Source organism: Rasamsonia emersonii (assembly GCF_000968595.1).
Source record: "Rasamsonia emersonii CBS 393.64 chromosome Unknown ctg1118621760130, whole genome shotgun sequence".
Classification (NCBI taxonomy): domain Eukaryota; kingdom Fungi; phylum Ascomycota; class Eurotiomycetes; order Eurotiales; family Trichocomaceae; genus Rasamsonia; species Rasamsonia emersonii.
This window is the reverse complement of record NW_013563172.1, coordinates 90,958-110,023: the sequence shown is the minus strand read 5'-3', so window position 1 is coordinate 110,023 and position 19,066 is coordinate 90,958. Positions and strand designations below refer to the sequence as shown.

The following is a 19,066-nucleotide window of genomic DNA, read 5'->3' as shown; positions in this document are numbered from 1 at the left end:
AATGAATGAACGAATGACGAATATATCTTTCTTCCTGATTGATAATGATATGATATGCGATAAGATATGATGAGATAAAGAATATCTGTCCGCTGTCGTGGACTCGTGGACTCGTGGTACGACGTTGCTACCGCAAGGGTAATTAATTAGCACTTCCAATTCTCGATGGAGCGTACTCCGTACCTAATGGACGTTCCATCCCCAAGACCCAAGTCACTTGGATACCTAATCTATGACATGACACGGGTCAGTCACGTGTATGGATAATAATCCATCTCATCATCTCATGTATGTAGATGGAGGCTCCTTCGTGGTTTCCTTATCAAGTTTTGGTCATAAGAGAATGGTATCGGCAGTATTTAGCACCAACAATATAATATCCCATGCTGAATAATTTCTCCTTTTTTTTTTTTAAGAAAAAGCAACCACTGAAACAAACTTACTAATACAGAGCTTTGCAGCTCTCTCCCTGTTACTTTCACTTATTACTACATTACTGTAAACATTCGACTACGGTTAAATAAAGAACAAGGAGAAAGAAAGGAAGTTGGTCCTTGCACAATGAGGCATTGACATTAATTAATGCTAATAATCAGTCCTGCAAGAATCTCTATGATATGGCTGATAGTGGAAAAAAAGAAGAGGAGAAAAAAGAGAGTAAGAGAGAGAGAGAGAGAAACAAAAGGAGATTATCGAGGTGAATCAATGTGTGAGAGAGCTAATGGTAATGTTCGCTCAGAGTTAAACCATGAAACAGGCAGAAAAATCGAGTTCCCCTGACTCGTATAACAAGACAAAACAGAAGGGAGACAAAAATGAAGTCCGCTACAGAGAACGCCATATACAAAATTTCCAGGCCGCTTGCTCCGTTGATAATAAAAACAAGGCAAACAAAGACAACAAAAGAAAAGAAAAGAAAATGCAAAGGAAGGAATATAATCCGCCATCGCCAACAAGACAAATGGGGTGACGGTGGAATAATAGATAGTTATTTGTACAATGCAAATCCACGCAAACCATGCCTGCTCTTTCATTTCTGTTCCTCTTCAGTGTCACTCGTCTCGGTCTCCGCCATCTGGCGTTGACTCTTGCGCTTGTTCACTATCTCTTCGAGAACATCCAGCCGCTCACGAGTTACGCGAATGGCCTGGTCCACCTCGCGCTCTGACATCCTCGCTTCATTCAACCTGGCGGCCAGGTCCTTGCTGCGCAGCCTCTGGCGTCGCTGACGCTGACGTGCCTGGGACTCATGTCTCTGATCTGCAACTGGAAAGCTGTAGCCGTCCATGCCGACCCGCTCTTCCAACCAGTTCCACAGCTCAGTCTCTTCCCTCCACCACATCTCTTCATAAGCAGCAAGTCGCTGAGGCATCGTCAATCCTCGATACCCGATCTCAGGAGACATCGTAGACGACGGAGCAGGGCCCCGAGAGTAGATCGTAAACAACAGTAGCCCAATAATTCCAAGTGCAACGTGTGCGCTCCAGAGGGGTTTGAGGACACTGACAATGGGCCCAAGAGGTTCCCGAAGAGGCTCCAGAACACCCCATGATTGCGCTTCACGTTTGCTGGCCTCAAGCGCTGCACTGGCGGCGGCCGCAGCAGCCGCAGCAGTTTCACCTGAAGTAGCTGCACCTCCTTTCTTTCGTCGACCCTTGCCTGCCTTGCCACCCTTTGCGCCATCAGTACGACTGCGGGGAGCCACAGCCGCCTTCAGAGCTTTCACCAGGTCATTGCCAAAACTGGTCTGACCTTCAATGGCGCCCTTTTCGATCGGTCCTTTGAGCCAGCTCTTCCCCGACCACTCAATCGCGCAAGACATAAAGAATCGGGTCTGATTCCCCGCCGCCCACGTGAAGAGATATTTCGTTTTCACGCAGAATACATTGCCGCTGGGGACATCAGGCGTCTGGGTCGCCAGCGTCACGAGAACGGCCTTTTCCAGATCGAAAAAGTCCAGTGTCTCCGTGCTGATACACTTGGTCTGTTTCGGACCAATTGATCCATTCAGAGGTTTGATGTAGGAATACTGCCGGGTTTTATTTTCGTTGTTTAGACCTTTCTTGTCATCCTCAAATTGCAACTCGGTGGACTTCTGCTCCTCCACGAGAAACTTGGTCATGAAAGCACCAGAGGCGGGTCCAAAGACCATGTTGTATACCTTGCCTAGCGGAGCGGGAATGATGTCGTCCTTGACGACCTTGTCATAACGCCCGGCAGGGTCGTTCAACTCGGTGGGCGGATGGGTTGCTGGTCCCGGGAAATCATTGTTCGCATCGCCCCCGGCTGTCCCATTCTTGTCGCCATTTCTAGCATCCGCTGTGGAAGGAAGTGCCGGCGTTGATGCCGATGCCGCACCTAAGCCGTTGCCTGTGAGTGCCGACGTCTTTCGGCTGAGGGGCTTGACCGATTCGGCCGTTTCGCTTCCGACAAGGCTTCCCTCCCCGGCGTCTTCCACGCTACCCATACCATCGTTATCCTCGTCCTCGTCGTAGATCTCGTCATCCTCGTCAGCTCCGTCACTGGCCGCGTCGCTTTCATCCGCCTTTTCGGTCTTATCACCGAGGCCGTTATCGATACGGACACCGTTAACGTAGCTCTTCAAGGACGGATGGTTGATCTTCCAGATGTTGACCATCAAGTCATAGGTGGCTTCGCGACTGAGCAGACTGCGGAACGTATGTCGCGCGTGGAGGGTCTGAATTGCAATGGCATTGGGGAAAACCATCGCCGTGTTCTCCTTCTCAATGGCAACAATCTCGTCGAAACTGATGACGAGCGTCGTGACCCAGCCCAAGATATTACTCGAGAAGCAGATATGACCCTCGGAGATGTAGATGCGACCAGCGAGAATGATCTCTCGCTGCAGGGCACAGCTGTAATCCTCGATCAGAAAGTCATCCTCTGGCACACTCCGGAATAGTTGATGGAAGTCTCGATTGCGTTTCTTGCTGGCTACAGCAAAGCCCGTCAGGCGCGGAACGCTCGTATTGGCGCCCGGCATACCCAGCGACATGGCACTCATTCCAATGGCACCAATGGTGGAACCGGTGGCGCCTGAGGAGCCACGATGACGACGCTTAGCTAGACGACTGCGCACACTACCCGTCCGTTTCATGTTTCCACCAGTCTCTCCCTCGAAGACGCTCCCATTGGGTGTCTGTTCTCCGCTGGGTTCCTTGCTCAAAGGAGCCCCGGAGGAACGGGCGTCGGCGCCGCCGTCCTCCATCCCGGAGACTGGGGGAGTTGCAGAACGATCGGAAGACTTCTCGTAGGCCATGGAGACAGCCCTTGCGGCTCGCATATCCTCGATCCGCGCGGACATTTCGTCCCTTCGCGCAGCAACGCTGGATATACGACTCTCGACTGACAGATCCGGTTTCGTGATGACAACGCCATCCTTGGTGGTAACGACGCCGCTCGCAGGGGCATCAATGTTAAGGTGGCTAAAATTCAAGTCCCCGCTGCCGAGGGTATTGACTGCGAGTTCCTTCTTCTGCTCGTCACCATTGTCTGACTCCGGTTGCGAGGACGAAGCGCCTGGCTGACCATCTGCAGCGCCATCCGTGGATTGTTTCCCCATGTCGGATGGCTGTGTCACGCTGCGATTTTTGGCTGGAGCGCCAAGACTGCTGCTGATTGTTGAAGCAGCGTTCTGGGCGGCGGAGAAGACTGACGAGAAGAATCCACTCTGACTCGCCGATGGCATCCGCGAGCCGGAAGCTCGAGACTCTTCCGTTGTTGGAGAAATGGTAGTCGCCTGCGACAACTTGCTTGGAGTATTGCCAGTGGCAGATGCGGAGCGCGCACGACGGTGAGAGATCATGTTGCCCGAGGGGCTCACAACTGTCCCAGGGGGCAAGTTGTCTGAAACCTTCCCCTTGATCGACTCTGGAGAACTTGTGAGATCCGAAGTGAACACTTTGTTCAGGGCTGCGCTGCGCGGCTCCGTTGGGGTCGGCGGAGTCACGGTAGTGGTGACCACTGTCGGTACGCTAGTCGCCGGAGGAGTCCTCAGGGAACGTGGTGCTGGCTTCTCATCGGCCTTGGTTGGTGTAGTAACGACCTTGAGAGGCTTTGGCAGAGGCGGCGGCGGGCTGTCGGCGCGTTTAGTCGCCCGGCTCTCCGCAAGACTGTTCCGTCGACTGCCCAAGAGGCTGCGCCTGTGACTTCCGGATGACTGAGACGATCTGCGGTCGGGACTGACACCGGGACTCTTCTTGTCCTGGGAAGAGGTGAGGGCATCCTTCAATCTTCTCGCGGGAGATACGCCTCTTTTCTTCGAATTGTCGGGTAATGGGGGACCAGATGCCGTTGCTGTAGTCCCGAGAAAACCCGGAAAGGCTTCTGGCGCGGAGTCGCTGTGGCGCCGGGATGGAGACTTAGCGTCTATATCTGTTGCGGCCTCCTCGGTGATGTCCACCGTTGTAGTGGTGATGAGCGGAGAGGACCCAGTCATATGTTCAGCATGGGAGTCAGACGAGACAAGCGCCGGGGTTCTAGATAAAACATTCTTCATTAGCTTCGATGCAGTTCCAGCATACTGTCCCTCCTACTTACTGATCCGGCTCTGAATCATCCATCAAGAGATTGACACTGTCGCCCGAGTGCTCCTGCGCATTCACGCTTCCATTGGCAGAGGACTCCGACGCGGGGGCGTCCTCTGGGGATGGCGAAGCGCCGCCATCGGCACTCAGCTGGCTGGACGAGTCTGCAGAGGCAGTAGACGCCGTCAGCTTGTTGTTATTGTTATTCTTTTTCTTGCGACGGTTGGCCAGCAGCTTGGTGATGCGCTTGGTCGCGTCTTCAGGCCCAAGGTCTCCGCTACTCGTCTTGGGTCGGGGCACTTCCGGGGTCGAATCGACGGAGGAGCGTCCATTGCTGCGACTGGAGCTGGTGAGGCTCTCGAAATCCTGACTCGGGGTGGTTAGACTGCGATTGGAGCGTGAGAAGACCTTCTTGAAACCGCCAGCGGGGGAAGGGTTGGACGAAGATTCCTGAACGCCGTCCATCGGGTGCTGTTCCACCCCGCGCGGAGGCGTGTCGAATCGTCACGGGATCTCTCCAATGCAGCCCGCAGAAAACGAGCGTCTACAGGTGCTGGATTGGCGGGCGGGGGTTACATCGATCGAGCATGGAGGGGGGGGCAAGAACAGAGCGAGTCAGCACAGCTGCACGCTGGGAGATCAGGGAGGGAGTGAACGACTGCGTGCGGGAGTATTCAGAAGAGCGGTGCGGCAATCAACAGACACGGTAGAGAAGCCACGGGCGGCATTGTCCTGGGCGGCCAGAGAGGGTGCAGACCGGGAGATGGGCTCAGAGAGGGGACGAGATGGAAGGGATCCCTGCAGAGGGCAGACAGCTGAGGCCGTAGCTCGCACGATATTTAGCAGTCGGAGGGTGGTGGACTAGTTGCTGGACGGGGCTCTGGGGGGACGGGGCGCCGGCGGTGACTTAGTCCCGTTCCGGCCTAGGCAGGCGGTTAGAGAGCCGCGGAGGCAGGTGCAGTCGGCGTGGGAAAGAGCCACCCCGATAGCGGGTCGCCTCAAAGAGGAAGCGGCGGTCTGGAATCACATCACTACGCAGTACGGAGTAACCCCTGGCCAAGGGCTTGACTACACAGTGCTAAAGTGAAAGGACAATTGCTATGCCTCGTATTTGATATGGATGCAGTTAATAATAGCAATGATGGCGGTCTCGCGCACTAAACGCCGTGTGCTGCCCTGGTAAACAGTTTCAGGCAACCAACCCCCGTCACATGTGACCGCCTGAGTGGACGCCTCAGAAAACTAATGCCTGTCTCTGGACAGAGATCACCTGCCCGTCCAACCACCAGAGATAAACTGTTTTATTCCAGTCTCACCGGTTACGATTAGTGCATATGGTATTGCTAATCTGCATACATCCTGGCATTAATCATCACAGCTGAGAACCGTCATAGTTGCTCTGTGTATTCCAGTGTGACTGCGACATGACGGAGTGACGGATTCGGCACTCCCTGTCCCCCGCGTCATCTTTCCACTACACCGGTACTCGACTCCATCATCAGTGTCGGTGTCCTCCTTTTCTCCTGATATTCTCCCTCAACGGCAGCTGTGTCGCAGTTCAAAGAGGGCAGCCCAGTGTTGGTCGAAGCATCGCTTAAGGTCTGGCAGCATGGAGGCGGTTCCCTTGACCTTGGTATGGGAACTTCTGTTGGATCATCATAAAAACAAATATTCTAACACAAAATGAACGGTATCAGGCACATACACACGCACGTAATGCTGTCTTGGAGACTCGCAAGTCGAACCCCGTTGCAGCCAGCGAGGAGCATGATCTCGCTGCCGGCGAATTTGCAGCCGCCGCCCAAAACTGCTCTGATCACTACGTACGCCTCTCTTTTACTCATCTATATATCTAGATACAAGACTTTCCTCTGCTGACAATCCATTCTTCCACGGAGCAGGCCTTGCGCACTCTCCAGCTGCTCGAACTGGAGCACAAGCGACTAGCGGCGGTCCTCCGCTCCCAGCACGAGCATCCTGCCACCAGCGCTCCCGCAGAGCCGTCGACGACCTCTCCGCCGCCCGCGTCCCACCCGCGAACCCCCTAATCCCGCCCCTTCCAAGACTGCTCCCGCCCCTGCAACAGATCCCCAGCAGCATCCTCCCCGACTGCCAGGGCACAGCCGCTCACTCCAGAGGGACACGTCGTCGATCGCTAGTAACCTAGCGTCTGCGCGAGGCATCCCCGCCCACCCGCGTCGTGGCTCTCCTGCCTCTCCGACCCTATCCACTCACCATGCGGGAGCGCAGATGACCGAATCTCCCGGGCGGGCGAAGACGGGAGATACTCGACCCCGAGAGCTACAATCCCAGGGTACTCGAGACCGCAGCAGCCGCGTCAGCGCGACTCCCAAGCAACCCTGGTCGCCCCCACCAGCCAGTCCGACGGAGATCACTGCGCAACAGATCGTGCCCCCAGATGCCCACGAACCCGAGCGGCCCAGAGGCCGCCTGCTGTCGTCCGATGAACCCTTCCAGCGCTTCTATTCCACCTTTGAGGGCCTTATCTCCAAGCTCTCCGCACCGCTGGCTTTTGCCGGACTGCCCCTGGGAACGGACACATCCGGTCAGGCGGAATTAACTCGTCGGAAGTCTCCGGCCGAGACAAAGGTCGATCGTCAACATGCCACGTCGGATCGCTCCAGTCTCCCGGCGGAGCCGGACATCAATCAGCTCTTTTCACGTGCGGCGCTGAGGGCGATTCGAGATACTAATGGGGGTATACCAGGCAGTGCTGCAGAGTCCTTTTATGTGGTTCCCACAACGGGTGGTACCCTCTCCTACGCTGGAATCCTGTCTCGTGCGGAGAAGGAAGCCCAACGAAATAGTCTGGATGAGGGCGGTGAGGACGACTTTGTTGACGCCCGTGAGACGCCTTCGTCACCGGAAATGCTGCAGAGTCTCTCTGGGGCCAAAGGAAAAGCGGGCCGCAGCCCTGACAAGAACAATAAGACGCTGGAAGAGCTCCAGATGGAGAACCAAGCTCTAAGACACCTGTCTGACACGCTGTCGAAGCGACTTCACATGTGGGAAGTCAACGCGCAATCGTCATCCATGGCGCTTCAGCAGTCGCTGAAGGCGATACATCAGCAGAACACAGCGTCCCCGACTGCCTCTTCCGCAATTCCTCCTTCCCACGCACCAGCACCGGGGACCGCACCTGGAATAACAGCTGAAACGGATCGAAAAATCAAAGAGCTCGAAGAGATGGTCCGACGCAGCGAGAAGGAACTGGATCGGGTCAACCGCGAGAATGAGAAGCTGAAAACGGTGCTCGGAAGGTACCGCGAAAGGTGGGAGAAGCTGAAAGAAGGAGCCAAAACGCGGAGAAACGCCGAGGCGGCGGCGGCTGCTGCTGCTGGGGGAAAAAAGCCGGAGGCAGCTACACAACGACAGGAAGATGACTCTCCTACGACCCCTGTAGAGACGCCGAAAGAAACTCCGAAGGAGACTCCGAAGAAGGCCTCAAAAGATACGAGTAAAGATGCTGAAAGTGTAGAAGAGACATAGGAAATTAAAAAAATACTAGCTCATAATCCTGCTCAATGAAAACCAGTTCATTCCTCTCTTATCACCTAGGTAGCTAACTATGTCTAAACTTGACAAAATACTCCGTAGATTGGAAGCAAAAGATAGAAAGGAGTAACCAATAAGAAAAACTGATACGATATGATATGATATGCGTTTGGTTGTAGGTTGTTCCTTACAGCATCCCAGGGTTTCAAACTAAGATACCGTCAGGTAACGATATATATTTAAGATTTTTGTACCAACCACTTTATAGGTTTTTTCTCAACCGTCTTTTTATATATATTTTTTTTAAAAAAAAAGTCTAAAAAATAGTTATTTGATGGTCTTTTTATTACAAAACGTTAGATCTTTTACGGAGTATAAAAGGTTAGATTTTAGGGAAAAAAACATCAGATTTTTTTTTAAAAAAGATGTCAGGTTTTGGCAGCCACCAAAGTACAGTATATATGGCTTCATAATGAATATCTCTTAACTAACTAAAAATCCTCGAGAATTAGATACCTAGCTTAGATAGCCTAGTTAGATTAGTATAGAATTTTTTTTAAAAAAAACTCATTTTCTTCCTAAAAAGTAATTAGAAGCTGTAGTTTAGTTTGAATCCAGCTGGCCCTTGTCAAATAAATCCTTTGTTGTAGAAAAATTAGTGGTCATAAGCTACCTAGTTAGTGGTCAAATCTTAGTCATAAAAATAAGAAAACAGTTATATTTTTTTAGACGTCTTTTTTTTCCCTACGATCAATAGACCGTCGATCGACGGTAGTTCAAAACCCCCGGGATCCCGTATGGTTGTTGTTGTTGCATTCAATTTATAGTCAGATCTAGTCCGCAGGCGGGATTCGTTGAGCTTGATCGTTGCTGTTGATTGACCATTGAGAGTCATAACCCCAAGCTTCATCAATATCATGGTTAGGTAGCCCAATACCATCGCGTCGCAGTCTTTATTGCACCTGACGTCATTGCCTCTAGAAATGTAATCACGCCTGTTTGGGTTTTCGCTGCATTGTGACTTGTTAACATCGAGGTATTCCTTCGCCAATGCAGTCAACACATCCATGATCTGGGCTATCGTATTCTTCCGACGACTATTGAGCTGTGCTATTTTCAACAATCAGCAGACACACTTCGAGTAGCTATAGAGATTGTTTTTTTTTTCTCGGACTGACTGACCAACGACCTGTGCCGGTATGGGCAGGCCTGGAGCATTAAATGAAAATTGCGAGTCCAGGAGCCACGAGCGGCTCATTGTCTGAAATTTCTGTGGCAGATCGAAAACCCAACTGATACAGAGCCATGTTTTGAGATCTTCAACGGTGATTGTCGGCATGCGTATGCCGTTTACCCAACCATTAATAAAATAGTGCACGGTCTCGTGGAGAGAATACTTGTCGACAAGAATCGCAATGCGTTTCAGCGTGTTGAAGTCAACAACTGCAGAGACGCTGTAAAACTTGCCATGGATGATACGCATCAAGATCAACATTGCTTCTTGGTCATCATCATCCAATTTGATTGTGACAGACCCCGAGGTTCGTAGAGTCTCGCTCTCGGCGAATCTGCCGGTGAGCATGGCTTTGAAGACGCGTGATGCAAGGCTCAGATGACGGGATGAAACTTAAATGTTCATGGGCGAGGACCCTGCAGATTGAGGCAGGGCTAAAACGACATCGCCATCAGGATCGATAACTTCGGTTTTGACCTGCGTATCGGATCAGAACTCATTGTGGGTTTTTTTCCCCCAAGTTGTTGAAATCGCATAATATGCAAAAGATTAAAAGATTTAAAAAAGTTAGTTAATGTATATTGAGGAATATATAGGCGAGGAGCCCGCCTGGGAAGTAGATTGCCTCAGAGATAGCAGAAAGTCCTTGGCATAACCAGGTATTTTCTCTTCAAAGAAGTCGAGCGAATTGAGACCTGAACCAAGCTAGGTCGACAAACTATTTTGGTAGGTCGAGTGACCTGTATTCACAAGGCTTGTTTTACTTAAGATGCTAAAAGCCGCGTTGGACGCGTACCGTGAATTGCATTTGTATATATACACAAGAATATATGTCTATTTGTGTGTCCTTGTAAACCTTGGTATATGTGGCTGAGTATGCATACTGTGTCGGCGTACTAGGATAGCTCCTTCAAGACACATAAAACGTCGCATTTCCCCTGATGTCCGCCGAACTACTTCCAACCAGGACGATAAACGCCCCCGGCTCGACGACGTAGTTCATATTGACGTCCCACAGGCCCAGGTCGCTGACCTGAAGTGGAATCTGCACGGTCTTCGTCTGACCAGCGGGGATGAACACCTTGTCAAACCCTTTTAGCTGCCGATTCGGCACCACGACCGAGGCGTACTCGTCGACGACATAGACCTGGACGACCTCAGTGCCGTCGCGGGACGGATGTGTATTGGTCACGTCGACGCTGACGGTAACTGTGTCGCTGGCGGACACATTCGTGCGATCCAGCGAGACGGCACCGTACTCGAAAGTCGAGTAGCTCTTCCCGTAGCCAAACTCGTACCACGGCAGCGGCGACCCGATTACGTACTGGTGTCCGAAGACTATAGTGTCGTTCTCCCTGATAATATACCCAGAATCGGTGATCGACCGGCCCGAATTGAGGTAATCATAGTAGATGGGCAGGGCGCCAACGGATCGAGGGAAGCTTACCGACAATTTGCCGGACGGGTTGTAGTCGCCGAAGAGGACATCCGCGAGGGCATTACCGCCTTGTTCGGATGGGTAGAACTGCTGGACCAGAGCGGCGGTCGAGTTCGAGATCCAGGGTTCCGTGATGGGCTTTCCGGAGGAAAAGACGACGACGGTAGGAACGCCAGTGTCGGCGATGGCTTTGATGAGTGGTGCTTGGGCACCGACGAGTCGAAGATCGTTCTCGTCGACGTGCTCACCGGTGCTGCAGTACAATATATAGTATTAGCCAATATGTTACTCTATCCAGTGCCAATTGGGAGAAACTGTCATGGAAAATGGACGCCGACTTACGTCGCATTTAACCCTTCCCATAGCTCCGTTTGATCTCGCGACCACGTTCCAACGATGACGATGGCCACGTCCGACTTCTTCGCGGCAGCAATTGCTTCGGGGAATCCAGACTGATCATTGCTCCAGCGCTCGCAGCCTTGTGCGTAGTTGATGGTTGTGGTGTTGCCGACTGCGGCTTTGATGCCATCAAGAGGCGTTACTCCACGGTATTGGCTTTTGTAAACGACGTAGTCGCCATACTAGAGAAAATCCCATAAGCCTGATTCATCGTTATGAAACGGGGATGGCATTCTTGAAAGACCTACGTTCATAAATCCGTGAGCCATAGGTCCAATAACTGCGATGCTCCCGCCCTTTTTGAGTGGAAGCGTGTTGTTGTGGTTTTCCAACAACACGATCGATTCGCGGTCCAACTCCCGGGCCACCTGCAGTGCCTCGGGGGTATGGATGAGACTGCTCCATTCACTTTGCGGTGCTCCGGGATAGGGGTTCTCGAAGAGGCCCATCTCGAACTTGGCGCGGAGAAGTCTTGAGACGGCGGTGTCCACAGTTTTGATGTCGAGTTTTCCTGACTGAACTAATTGGGGGATTGTCTTGAAGTTGCTATCAAAAAAAAATTAGTAGTTTCCGGTCTCTTCATGCTGTGGAAGACTCACAATGAACCACCTCCCATTTCCACATCATTTCCAGCCGGCAGCGCCTTCAGCGTGATGGCTTCCGAGTCGATGGGAGAGCTTTGGCAGAGCTTGAAGGCCGTGCAGAGTCTGTCAGTGCCGCCTGCGTCGCTGGTGACCCAGTACTTGTATCCCCATTCGTCCCGCAGTATGTCCGTGAGAGTGTGGTGGTCTGCAACTGCAGGAATACCGTCGTAACTGAGCAGGAGCAACAAGTCAACAGTTAAACTCGTAAAACAATAGAGGAACCCATAGAAGACAGTAGATATAAGCTTACCTATGATATGCACTCATGATACTCCACGCTCCGGCATCAATAATGGCTCGTTTGTAGGATGGGGCCCATCTATCAAACCATGAATTAGTCAGATAATCAGACACAAGTGGCTCTAGTCTTTAGCCCAGGGGAATATGAATAAATAAAGAAAACTTACGTCGTTCGCAGCTCCCGCTCCCCTCCATGAACCGGCCCCGTGTTGAGACCCTGCTCTGGATTGCTAAAACCCATGAAATGTTTGACCGTTGCGGAAACATTCAGGCTCTGCAATCCCTTGATGTAATTATACGTGATTTCACCGGCTAGGTATGGATCTTCGGAGGTTGTCTCTTCAACCTTCCCTCCTATTAGCAATTGACGTAAAATCGGTAGACTAAAAATCAGATCATCTTACTCGACCAAATCGCAACTCGCGAGCAAGATCTGCGAGAGGAGCAAAAAGCTGAGTGACGCCCAGTGCGCGAGCCTCCTGTGCGATGATCTGTCCCATCTTCCTGACAAGCTATCATTCATTTAGTTTGATTTGATTACTTGACAGACGATTCTACTTACGTCGCGGTTCCAGGACGATCCGTAGCCAATTGGAGAGTTGAAGATGGTTGCATTGCCGATTAGAAATCCGTGAATACCTGGACGCGTTATCAGAATGAGTCTATGGATATATTCCTCTCACGTTTAGTACGAACCTTCCGTCTGCACTAGGGCAGGAATGCCTAGTGTTGTGTTCTCGAGCAGGTAGTTTTGCGCTCTCTGGATGTTGGTTGTGAGCCAGTCCCAAGGGACAGGATATCCAACTGCAAGAACAACGCGACAGTTGTTAGTATTTCCAGCCACTAGTCGCCTCCAGCCGGGTTCCAGTTCGGAGTAGCTTCAAAAAGCTCCGATCTTTTTTAGAGCGTTTCCGTACCGTAAAACATTCCCGCCTTCGTCTGCATATTCTCCACGAGACCGCTATAGTTGAAGGCGCCCGTCGTAGCATTCATCCAGTTGGTGATGTCGCCTGTGCAGGTTCAACCAGAGGTTAGCTACCCTGTCGATTAATAGCTGTTGTTCGTCCTCCGACAGCGTCATACGCACCCTGCATCAATTGAGCCATTTTGTCTTCGAGGGTCATCCGGCTCAGCAAGTCTGCAACTCTCTGCTCCACCGGGAGATGAGGATTCTTGTATGCCGGTGATGCGGTGCTGTTGTTGCGAGCCTGGACACCGGCCAAAAACAGATTCAAAAGCAGGAGCGCGTGAGATACAGCCATGATGACCGCCATTGTGCTGGTGGTCCGATTTGAAGCTCACGATCAGATGTCACTTCAATCCAATCCGGTTGCGAGCGATCAATTGATCAATCATTAATTTCCTTTCCTCTACAATTCGGCAAGCGAAAAGCAGCAGAAAAAAGAATGACAGGATGGAAGACGACAAAAGCATCCAACTGAATTTCTGAGATCAAGAAAAGCATGGTAATAAAGACGGCGCACAGATACACATTCTGATCAGCAGGCACGGAAAATTTCCTGATCTCGACAGAAAGTGGATACAAGCTAGTCACATAAGTCCGCGACATAGCTGGCCCCGAACACTTAGCGAGCTGCTGCAAAGAGGAATGCATTTCGGGAAATAAATCGCCCGAGATGAGCGTTGGCTCGTTACCTACCTAAGTGAGGTAGGTAAGTTGTCGAGAACGGTGAGGGGAAGAAGATGGATGTCCGGAGGAGGTCATTATTGCGGGGTCAGTCATCTAATTACCTACCTAGGTAGGTAGGTACGCAGCCAATTGCAACAGAGAAGGAAGGAACGACATTGAATATTCTGTAGATTCGCGGAATATCGGGACAAAAAAATACATTTCTGTAGCAAGGGAATAATAAATAGCCTTGGAACTTTAATAGCAATAGCATGTGTACTCCGTACTAGCGAGCTTAAATGCATCTCTGCATTCCCGAGATGCATATTGATGCGGGGAAAGCATTAAGCTAAAATAAACATTTCTCCGTCTTGCCCTAAACAGGTTACTCGGAGGCAGCACGGATTATTACAGCTGTCCAGGGATTTCTTTTTTTTCCCCCCAGGACCAAAAAATTCCAAAGAATTATTATTAATAAAATCAAAATAGAGCTCTAGAATGCTGCTATTTATATACGGAGTATATAAATCGACAGTAAAACACTGGTCCGGATACCTAGTAGTAGACTACTAGTAGTAACGGTCTAGACTGTGGGGAACGTCTACTTGGCATTCGTTTCAGATTGATAAGGGGAATAAACAATTCGTAAGCGTTTTAACGTTTATAGGAACATACGTAAGTTGTTTTAAACAGTACTAAATTAAATTAAATTAATTCTTGACTGTGTTCTGGAATCAGCTGATGAATGGGTCATGCATGGTTATGCATAGTCTAGTTCTTCAACATTCGAAACAGAGAGATTACAGATCTGGAGAGGAGAAAAAGTATTTAAATCTGGAAGAGATCCTCCTTCTCCCAAGGTTTGATTTCTACAGATTGATACCAGAGGTCTTTCTTTGTCTCTCTCCTCTATCTAAATACTTAGATAGCAACATTCATGCTATTCCCTTCACTCAAAATGAAGTCCTTCCTCGCCGTAACTCTGTCCCTATCCCTCGCAAGCCTCACCACCGCCGCCCCAACCCCAACCAAAACCCTCGAAAAGCGGGCCGACTTCTGCGGACAATGGGACTCGACCGTCACAGGCAGCTACACCGTCTACAACAACCTCTGGGGGGAATCCAGCGCGTCGTCCGGATCGCAGTGCACGGGCGTCGACTCGCTCAACGGGAACACGCTCGCCTGGCACACCTCGTGGACCTGGGAGGGCGGGGCGTCCAGTGTCAAGAGCTTCGCCAATGCCGCGTATGCGTTCACGGCGACGCAGCTGAGCCAGATTAGCAGTATTCCGACGACGTGGCAGTGGAGGTATGAATGACACTTCCTTTTCTGCCTCTCTGTCTATGTACTTGCTGCTGACACGTACAGCTACACCGGCACCTCCATCGACGCCGACGTCGCGTACGACCTATTCACGAGTTCCAGCCCCAGCGGCAGCAACGAGTACGAGGTTATGATCTGGCTGGCCGCGCTCGGGGGCGCATTCCCCATCTCGTCGACGGGCACGACGCCCATCGCGACGCCCACCATCGGCGGCATCTCATGGAATCTGTACAGCGGGCCCAACGGCGCGACGACGGTGTACAGCTTCGTAGCGTCGAGAGAGCAGACGGACTTTTCGGGCGACATCAACGATTTTCTGACCTATCTCCAGCAGAACGAGGGCCTCAGCTCGAGCCAGTACCTGCTGTCCATCCAGGCGGGCACGGAGCCGTTTACGGGGGAGAATGCGGAGCTGAAGACGACGGCGTATAGTGTCAGTGTATCAACCTCGTGAGCGATTTTTGGTCATATTTGCCTTGCGTCTGAAGATTGGGCCGTAGGTGAATTAGGAACAATAGGAGCAATGTGCAGGGCAAGGAATAATTTTATCACCAGATCAGTTTCCCCCTTTTTTTTAAAAAAAAAATCTTTTTCTTTCTGAATGCATTTGCGCTTCTTAAGCATGCCATATTCCGTATATTCTCAGTAATGAAGTATCCATAATTTCTCCTTCTTTCGTTGGTGGAAAAACTTAGTATAAATTAAGGTTATCTAACTACTCCGTACATGCCATGCACGACGCCAAACTAATCCCTGCATAACAACCTTATGCAATCAGTCATGTGCCCTTCCTTCATCCGTTCATTTATGTTACCTCAATACATAGGGACCTAGGTAGGTAGTAGACATGTGGGCTTAAATGGAATATACATCTCGCAGCATGGCTTGTCAGCGCCCAGCCTAGACCTAAGCATAGGGCTAGCGTACCGCGGAGGCACCTTGCCCGCCTTCCTCCGCAATTATGTCTTGAGGACAACACTAGAAAGCAAACACAAAATACTACCTGTAACCGCACTAGTATCAAATATAATTAATTCAAATATAATTAATTATCACAATTATGCTATGCTATGCTATGCCATGCTGTGTTATGGATATATCTGTGTATGTTGCAATCGTAAACATTTCTCAACCCTCCAGATGGACATATACATACAGACAGCCTTACCGATCCGCTACCTACCAACCTACCTACCGATGCAAGAAATGATATCAATATGTAGCTAGTAGCTAGGAGAGGTAAATGAATATAGGATAAATAAGTATACGAAGATGAGCAAAGAAAAGAGCCTCACAGTCACACGTCATGGCTACCTCTATGGCTCCACTGCCTATGTTTGTTCCTCTCCGTCCCCGTCACCGTCACTGTCTCTGTTCTCTGCGCCGGACTGATTTTTGGAGGATTGTTCGTCGTCGGCTTGTGCCTGACCGGCGAAGTGTCCCTCCCAACCAAGATAACCCTCCGCTCCACGAGTCACTGAGACTCCGCACCCGCGTCATCGCGCCACTCCCGCCATCCTTGTTTGCGGCTGTCTCCGCCTCTATATTCGCTCTCGTTGGAACCTCCCCCGATGAATTCTTCCGGGACGCACCAGGCGTAGATGTAACGGCACCAGAACTGTGATATTGACCGTCGTCGGCACTCACTTCGGTCTCATACTCGGTCTCCCCGGCCTCGCCATCTCCATCATGGTGCGAATCCCCGCCAATGGCTGGAACGATGCTCTTTCTCCTCCGCGCCAAGGACTTGACTCGCCGATGTCGTCCCGGACTACCTTCGCCACGTCTCAGGGACTCGGCCACCACAGCGTTGAGGGTAGAAGAGATAGGAGGGAGCAGAGGAGCGGGCGTAAACCGTAATGTCAGGGAATTCCGTGAGCTCGACTGCGGCGTGTGGGGAGTTCCGTGTTGTCGCCGCTCAGGAGTTCTGGGATCCGCTGTCGGCTGAATCGAAACGTCCGCATCGCCCTGTTCTTCACCATTTGTTGCAGGAGCCGGCTCGTCCGAGGTGGGTGCGGCTGGGAATCGGAAAAGGAGGTGTGGTGGCTGGGGTTCATGACTGGACTGGTCTGAAGGAGTAGAGGGCACAGTCTCGTAGACCGCCTGGTTTGACATCGATGCTTTGATAGTCCGTTCAGGAGAGGCAGCCCAAGGATTTTCTGTAAGAGATGCAGGACGAGGAGGGGAAGAAGCCGGGTCCCGGTAAGACGGCGAAAGAGAACCGTCTGACAACGAACCTTCGCGAGAAGACGGGGCCGGTGAAAGAACGCCCCGCGGGGTACGTAGGGCATCTTCGTGGTCATCCACACTCAGGAGCGATCCACGAGGAGAACGAGACAGATCCTGCTGTCCAGTTGTAGTCCGCCCTGACTTGTCTATCCGCCGATCCGGGCCTGAGGGGGACACGTCCACACTGTCTTCATATGGTTCTCCTTGCAGCAAGCCCATAGCTTCTTCTTCGTCTCCTTCTTCGGAATATTCGTCCTCGCCGCGGTCTCGACCGCTGGTAATCAGATAGACGCCGAGGAAAGTCATGAAACAACCTCCAACGAACTTGCCCGCCTGGGAAGCCGTTGTGGATTCGAAATCGCGATAAAGAATCGCACTGCCAATAATCACAGACAGAGTGAATAGGACAAACTGTGTAGGAATCACCTGAGTGGAGTCAAAGCGCTGCAGGGCACGGTTAACATAGCGGATCTGCATCAGGGCAGTCACGACGAGGATGGCGACCAGAAGATACGTGATGGGAAACGTAATGACATGCCATAAGGTGAACGAGAGCAGAGAAGCAACACCTTTGGTAGATAAAGCAGTGTAACTGCCTGGAGAAAACACCGTCAGGACAATGCAAATGCAAATGCCAAGTACGATCGGTTCACATACCAAATAGCCCAACCAAGCCAAGATCAATCAAGATTGTACGACCACCATACTTCCGACTGAGGGACATGAGCGTCACAATCAATACGGCGGTAAGTCCCAGATACAGTTCAAACTCCCACCGAGTGATCATGACCCAGATATCGTGCGGTCCGAGTTTGGTCTCGGAGGTCTTTGCACTCAACACCACCACCACCGCGCCTGCAATCGCGATCAGCACACCCCAGAAATCGCGTTTGCGGAATTCCTCCTTCAGCATAAAGGGCGCAATCACGCAGTTCGAGATCAGCGCGACAACGCCCAGCGGAGACACAATCGATGCCGGGGCGAATCCATAGGCGAGAAAGTTGCCAGCCTCCCCGAGCGTCATCAGGACTAACCCCAACCACCAGTATGGGGAGCGCAAGTAGCTTGTGCGATCCACCGGAACCAGGCCTCTCCGCCCGGATTTCATAGTCCGGTCAGAAAGAAAGGACTCCTGCAGGCGGTCGTGCTCGAGGGACTCTTCGTCCTCATCGCCGTATAAGATGCGGGTGCTTCGAGAACGGAGCGATCCATTGAGTCCTGGCCGTCCTCTCTCCCCCGTCGCATCATCTCTGTCCGGGGCACTGACGGAACCATACGTGCTGGAGGTACGTCGCCTCCTCAGTCCTAAGCGGACTCTTTCGCCTTCGGCTTCCCGTTCAATCCGGATATGCGCGTAGCGTTGGATGTTGAGTGCAAACGAGATCAGGATGTTCCCACAGATGGCGGTGACAATGCCGATGAAGGACGACCATCTCTGACTGGATCCATCCCTTCCACCACCATCCTCTCCATCCTGGGCCCGTATAACCGAGGCGAGAAGCTCGTAGGTAGTCGGAAGAAAGGATGCAGCGGTCGGCTCGGACATTACCGACGACACCAGCGTCGCAAGCAGTCTTGCTGCCGAAGGATCCGGAGTGCTCTCCATTTATTTGTTCTCGACGACAGCGTCGATGTCGGCGGGGATGGATGACAGCAGGGTTGACGATGACTTCTGCTCGATCGATCGATCCTCTGCCTCACGTCCCGATGTCCAACGTCCACTGCCCCTCGTATTCTGCGGGTCTACTTAAAGACGTGACGGTTCCAATCCCGATAGTATCGTTGTCGGCCGCATCATGGCCTCAATCTTCATTCGAACGTGCTTCTTCTCTGTCCTTTCGGTTTCGCTCTGACGCTTCGCTGGGA

The 19,066-nt window shown here is 51.6% G+C and overlaps 6 protein-coding genes across 6 annotated transcripts; 2 read left to right on the top strand and 4 right to left on the bottom strand.

Moving 5' to 3' along the window:
• Nucleotides 1–1,030: 1,030 nt before the first annotated feature.
• Nucleotides 1,031–5,012, bottom strand: T310_4563 (GRAM domain protein; the record flags this gene model as incomplete). Its single annotated transcript, XM_013472600.1, has 2 exons — nt 1,031–4,499; nt 4,561–5,012. 2 exons carry the CDS (start codon nt 5,010–5,012, stop codon nt 1,031–1,033), a joined length of 3,921 nt encoding a protein of 1,306 aa, XP_013328054.1.
• A 1,144-nt stretch (nt 5,013–6,156) lies between these two features.
• T310_4562 (uncharacterized protein) lies at nt 6,157–8,057 on the top strand (the record flags this gene model as incomplete). The annotated part of the gene is made up of 3 exons (XM_013472599.1): nt 6,157–6,180; nt 6,245–6,370; nt 6,495–8,057. 3 exons carry the CDS (start codon nt 6,157–6,159, stop codon nt 8,055–8,057), a joined length of 1,713 nt encoding a protein of 570 aa, XP_013328053.1.
• A 661-nt stretch (nt 8,058–8,718) lies between these two features.
• Nucleotides 8,719–9,645, bottom strand: T310_4561 (uncharacterized protein; the record flags this gene model as incomplete). Its single annotated transcript, XM_013472598.1, has 3 exons — nt 8,719–8,736; nt 8,812–9,173; nt 9,246–9,645. The coding sequence occupies 3 exons, from the start codon at nt 9,643–9,645 to the stop codon at nt 8,719–8,721; spliced, it is 780 nt and encodes a 259-aa protein (XP_013328052.1).
• Nucleotides 9,646–10,207: 562 nt separating this feature from the next.
• Nucleotides 10,208–13,292, bottom strand: T310_4560 (beta-glucosidase; the record flags this gene model as incomplete). Its single annotated transcript, XM_013472597.1, has 11 exons — nt 10,208–10,988; nt 11,078–11,316; nt 11,383–11,680; nt 11,734–11,949; nt 12,029–12,097; nt 12,186–12,364; nt 12,423–12,530; nt 12,581–12,657; nt 12,715–12,822; nt 12,936–13,028; nt 13,106–13,292. The coding sequence occupies 11 exons, from the start codon at nt 13,290–13,292 to the stop codon at nt 10,208–10,210; spliced, it is 2,355 nt and encodes a 784-aa protein (XP_013328051.1).
• A 1,314-nt stretch (nt 13,293–14,606) lies between these two features.
• T310_4559 (Xyloglucan-specific endo-beta-1,4-glucanase) lies at nt 14,607–15,425 on the top strand (the record flags this gene model as incomplete). The annotated part of the gene is made up of 2 exons (XM_013472596.1): nt 14,607–14,956; nt 15,017–15,425. 2 exons carry the CDS (start codon nt 14,607–14,609, stop codon nt 15,423–15,425), a joined length of 759 nt encoding a protein of 252 aa, XP_013328050.1.
• Nucleotides 15,426–16,333: 908 nt separating this feature from the next.
• Nucleotides 16,334–18,746, bottom strand: T310_4558 (DUF803 domain membrane protein; the record flags this gene model as incomplete). Its single annotated transcript, XM_013472595.1, has 2 exons — nt 16,334–17,796; nt 17,858–18,746. 2 exons carry the CDS (start codon nt 18,744–18,746, stop codon nt 16,334–16,336), a joined length of 2,352 nt encoding a protein of 783 aa, XP_013328049.1.
• Nucleotides 18,747–19,066: the final 320 nt, after the last annotated feature.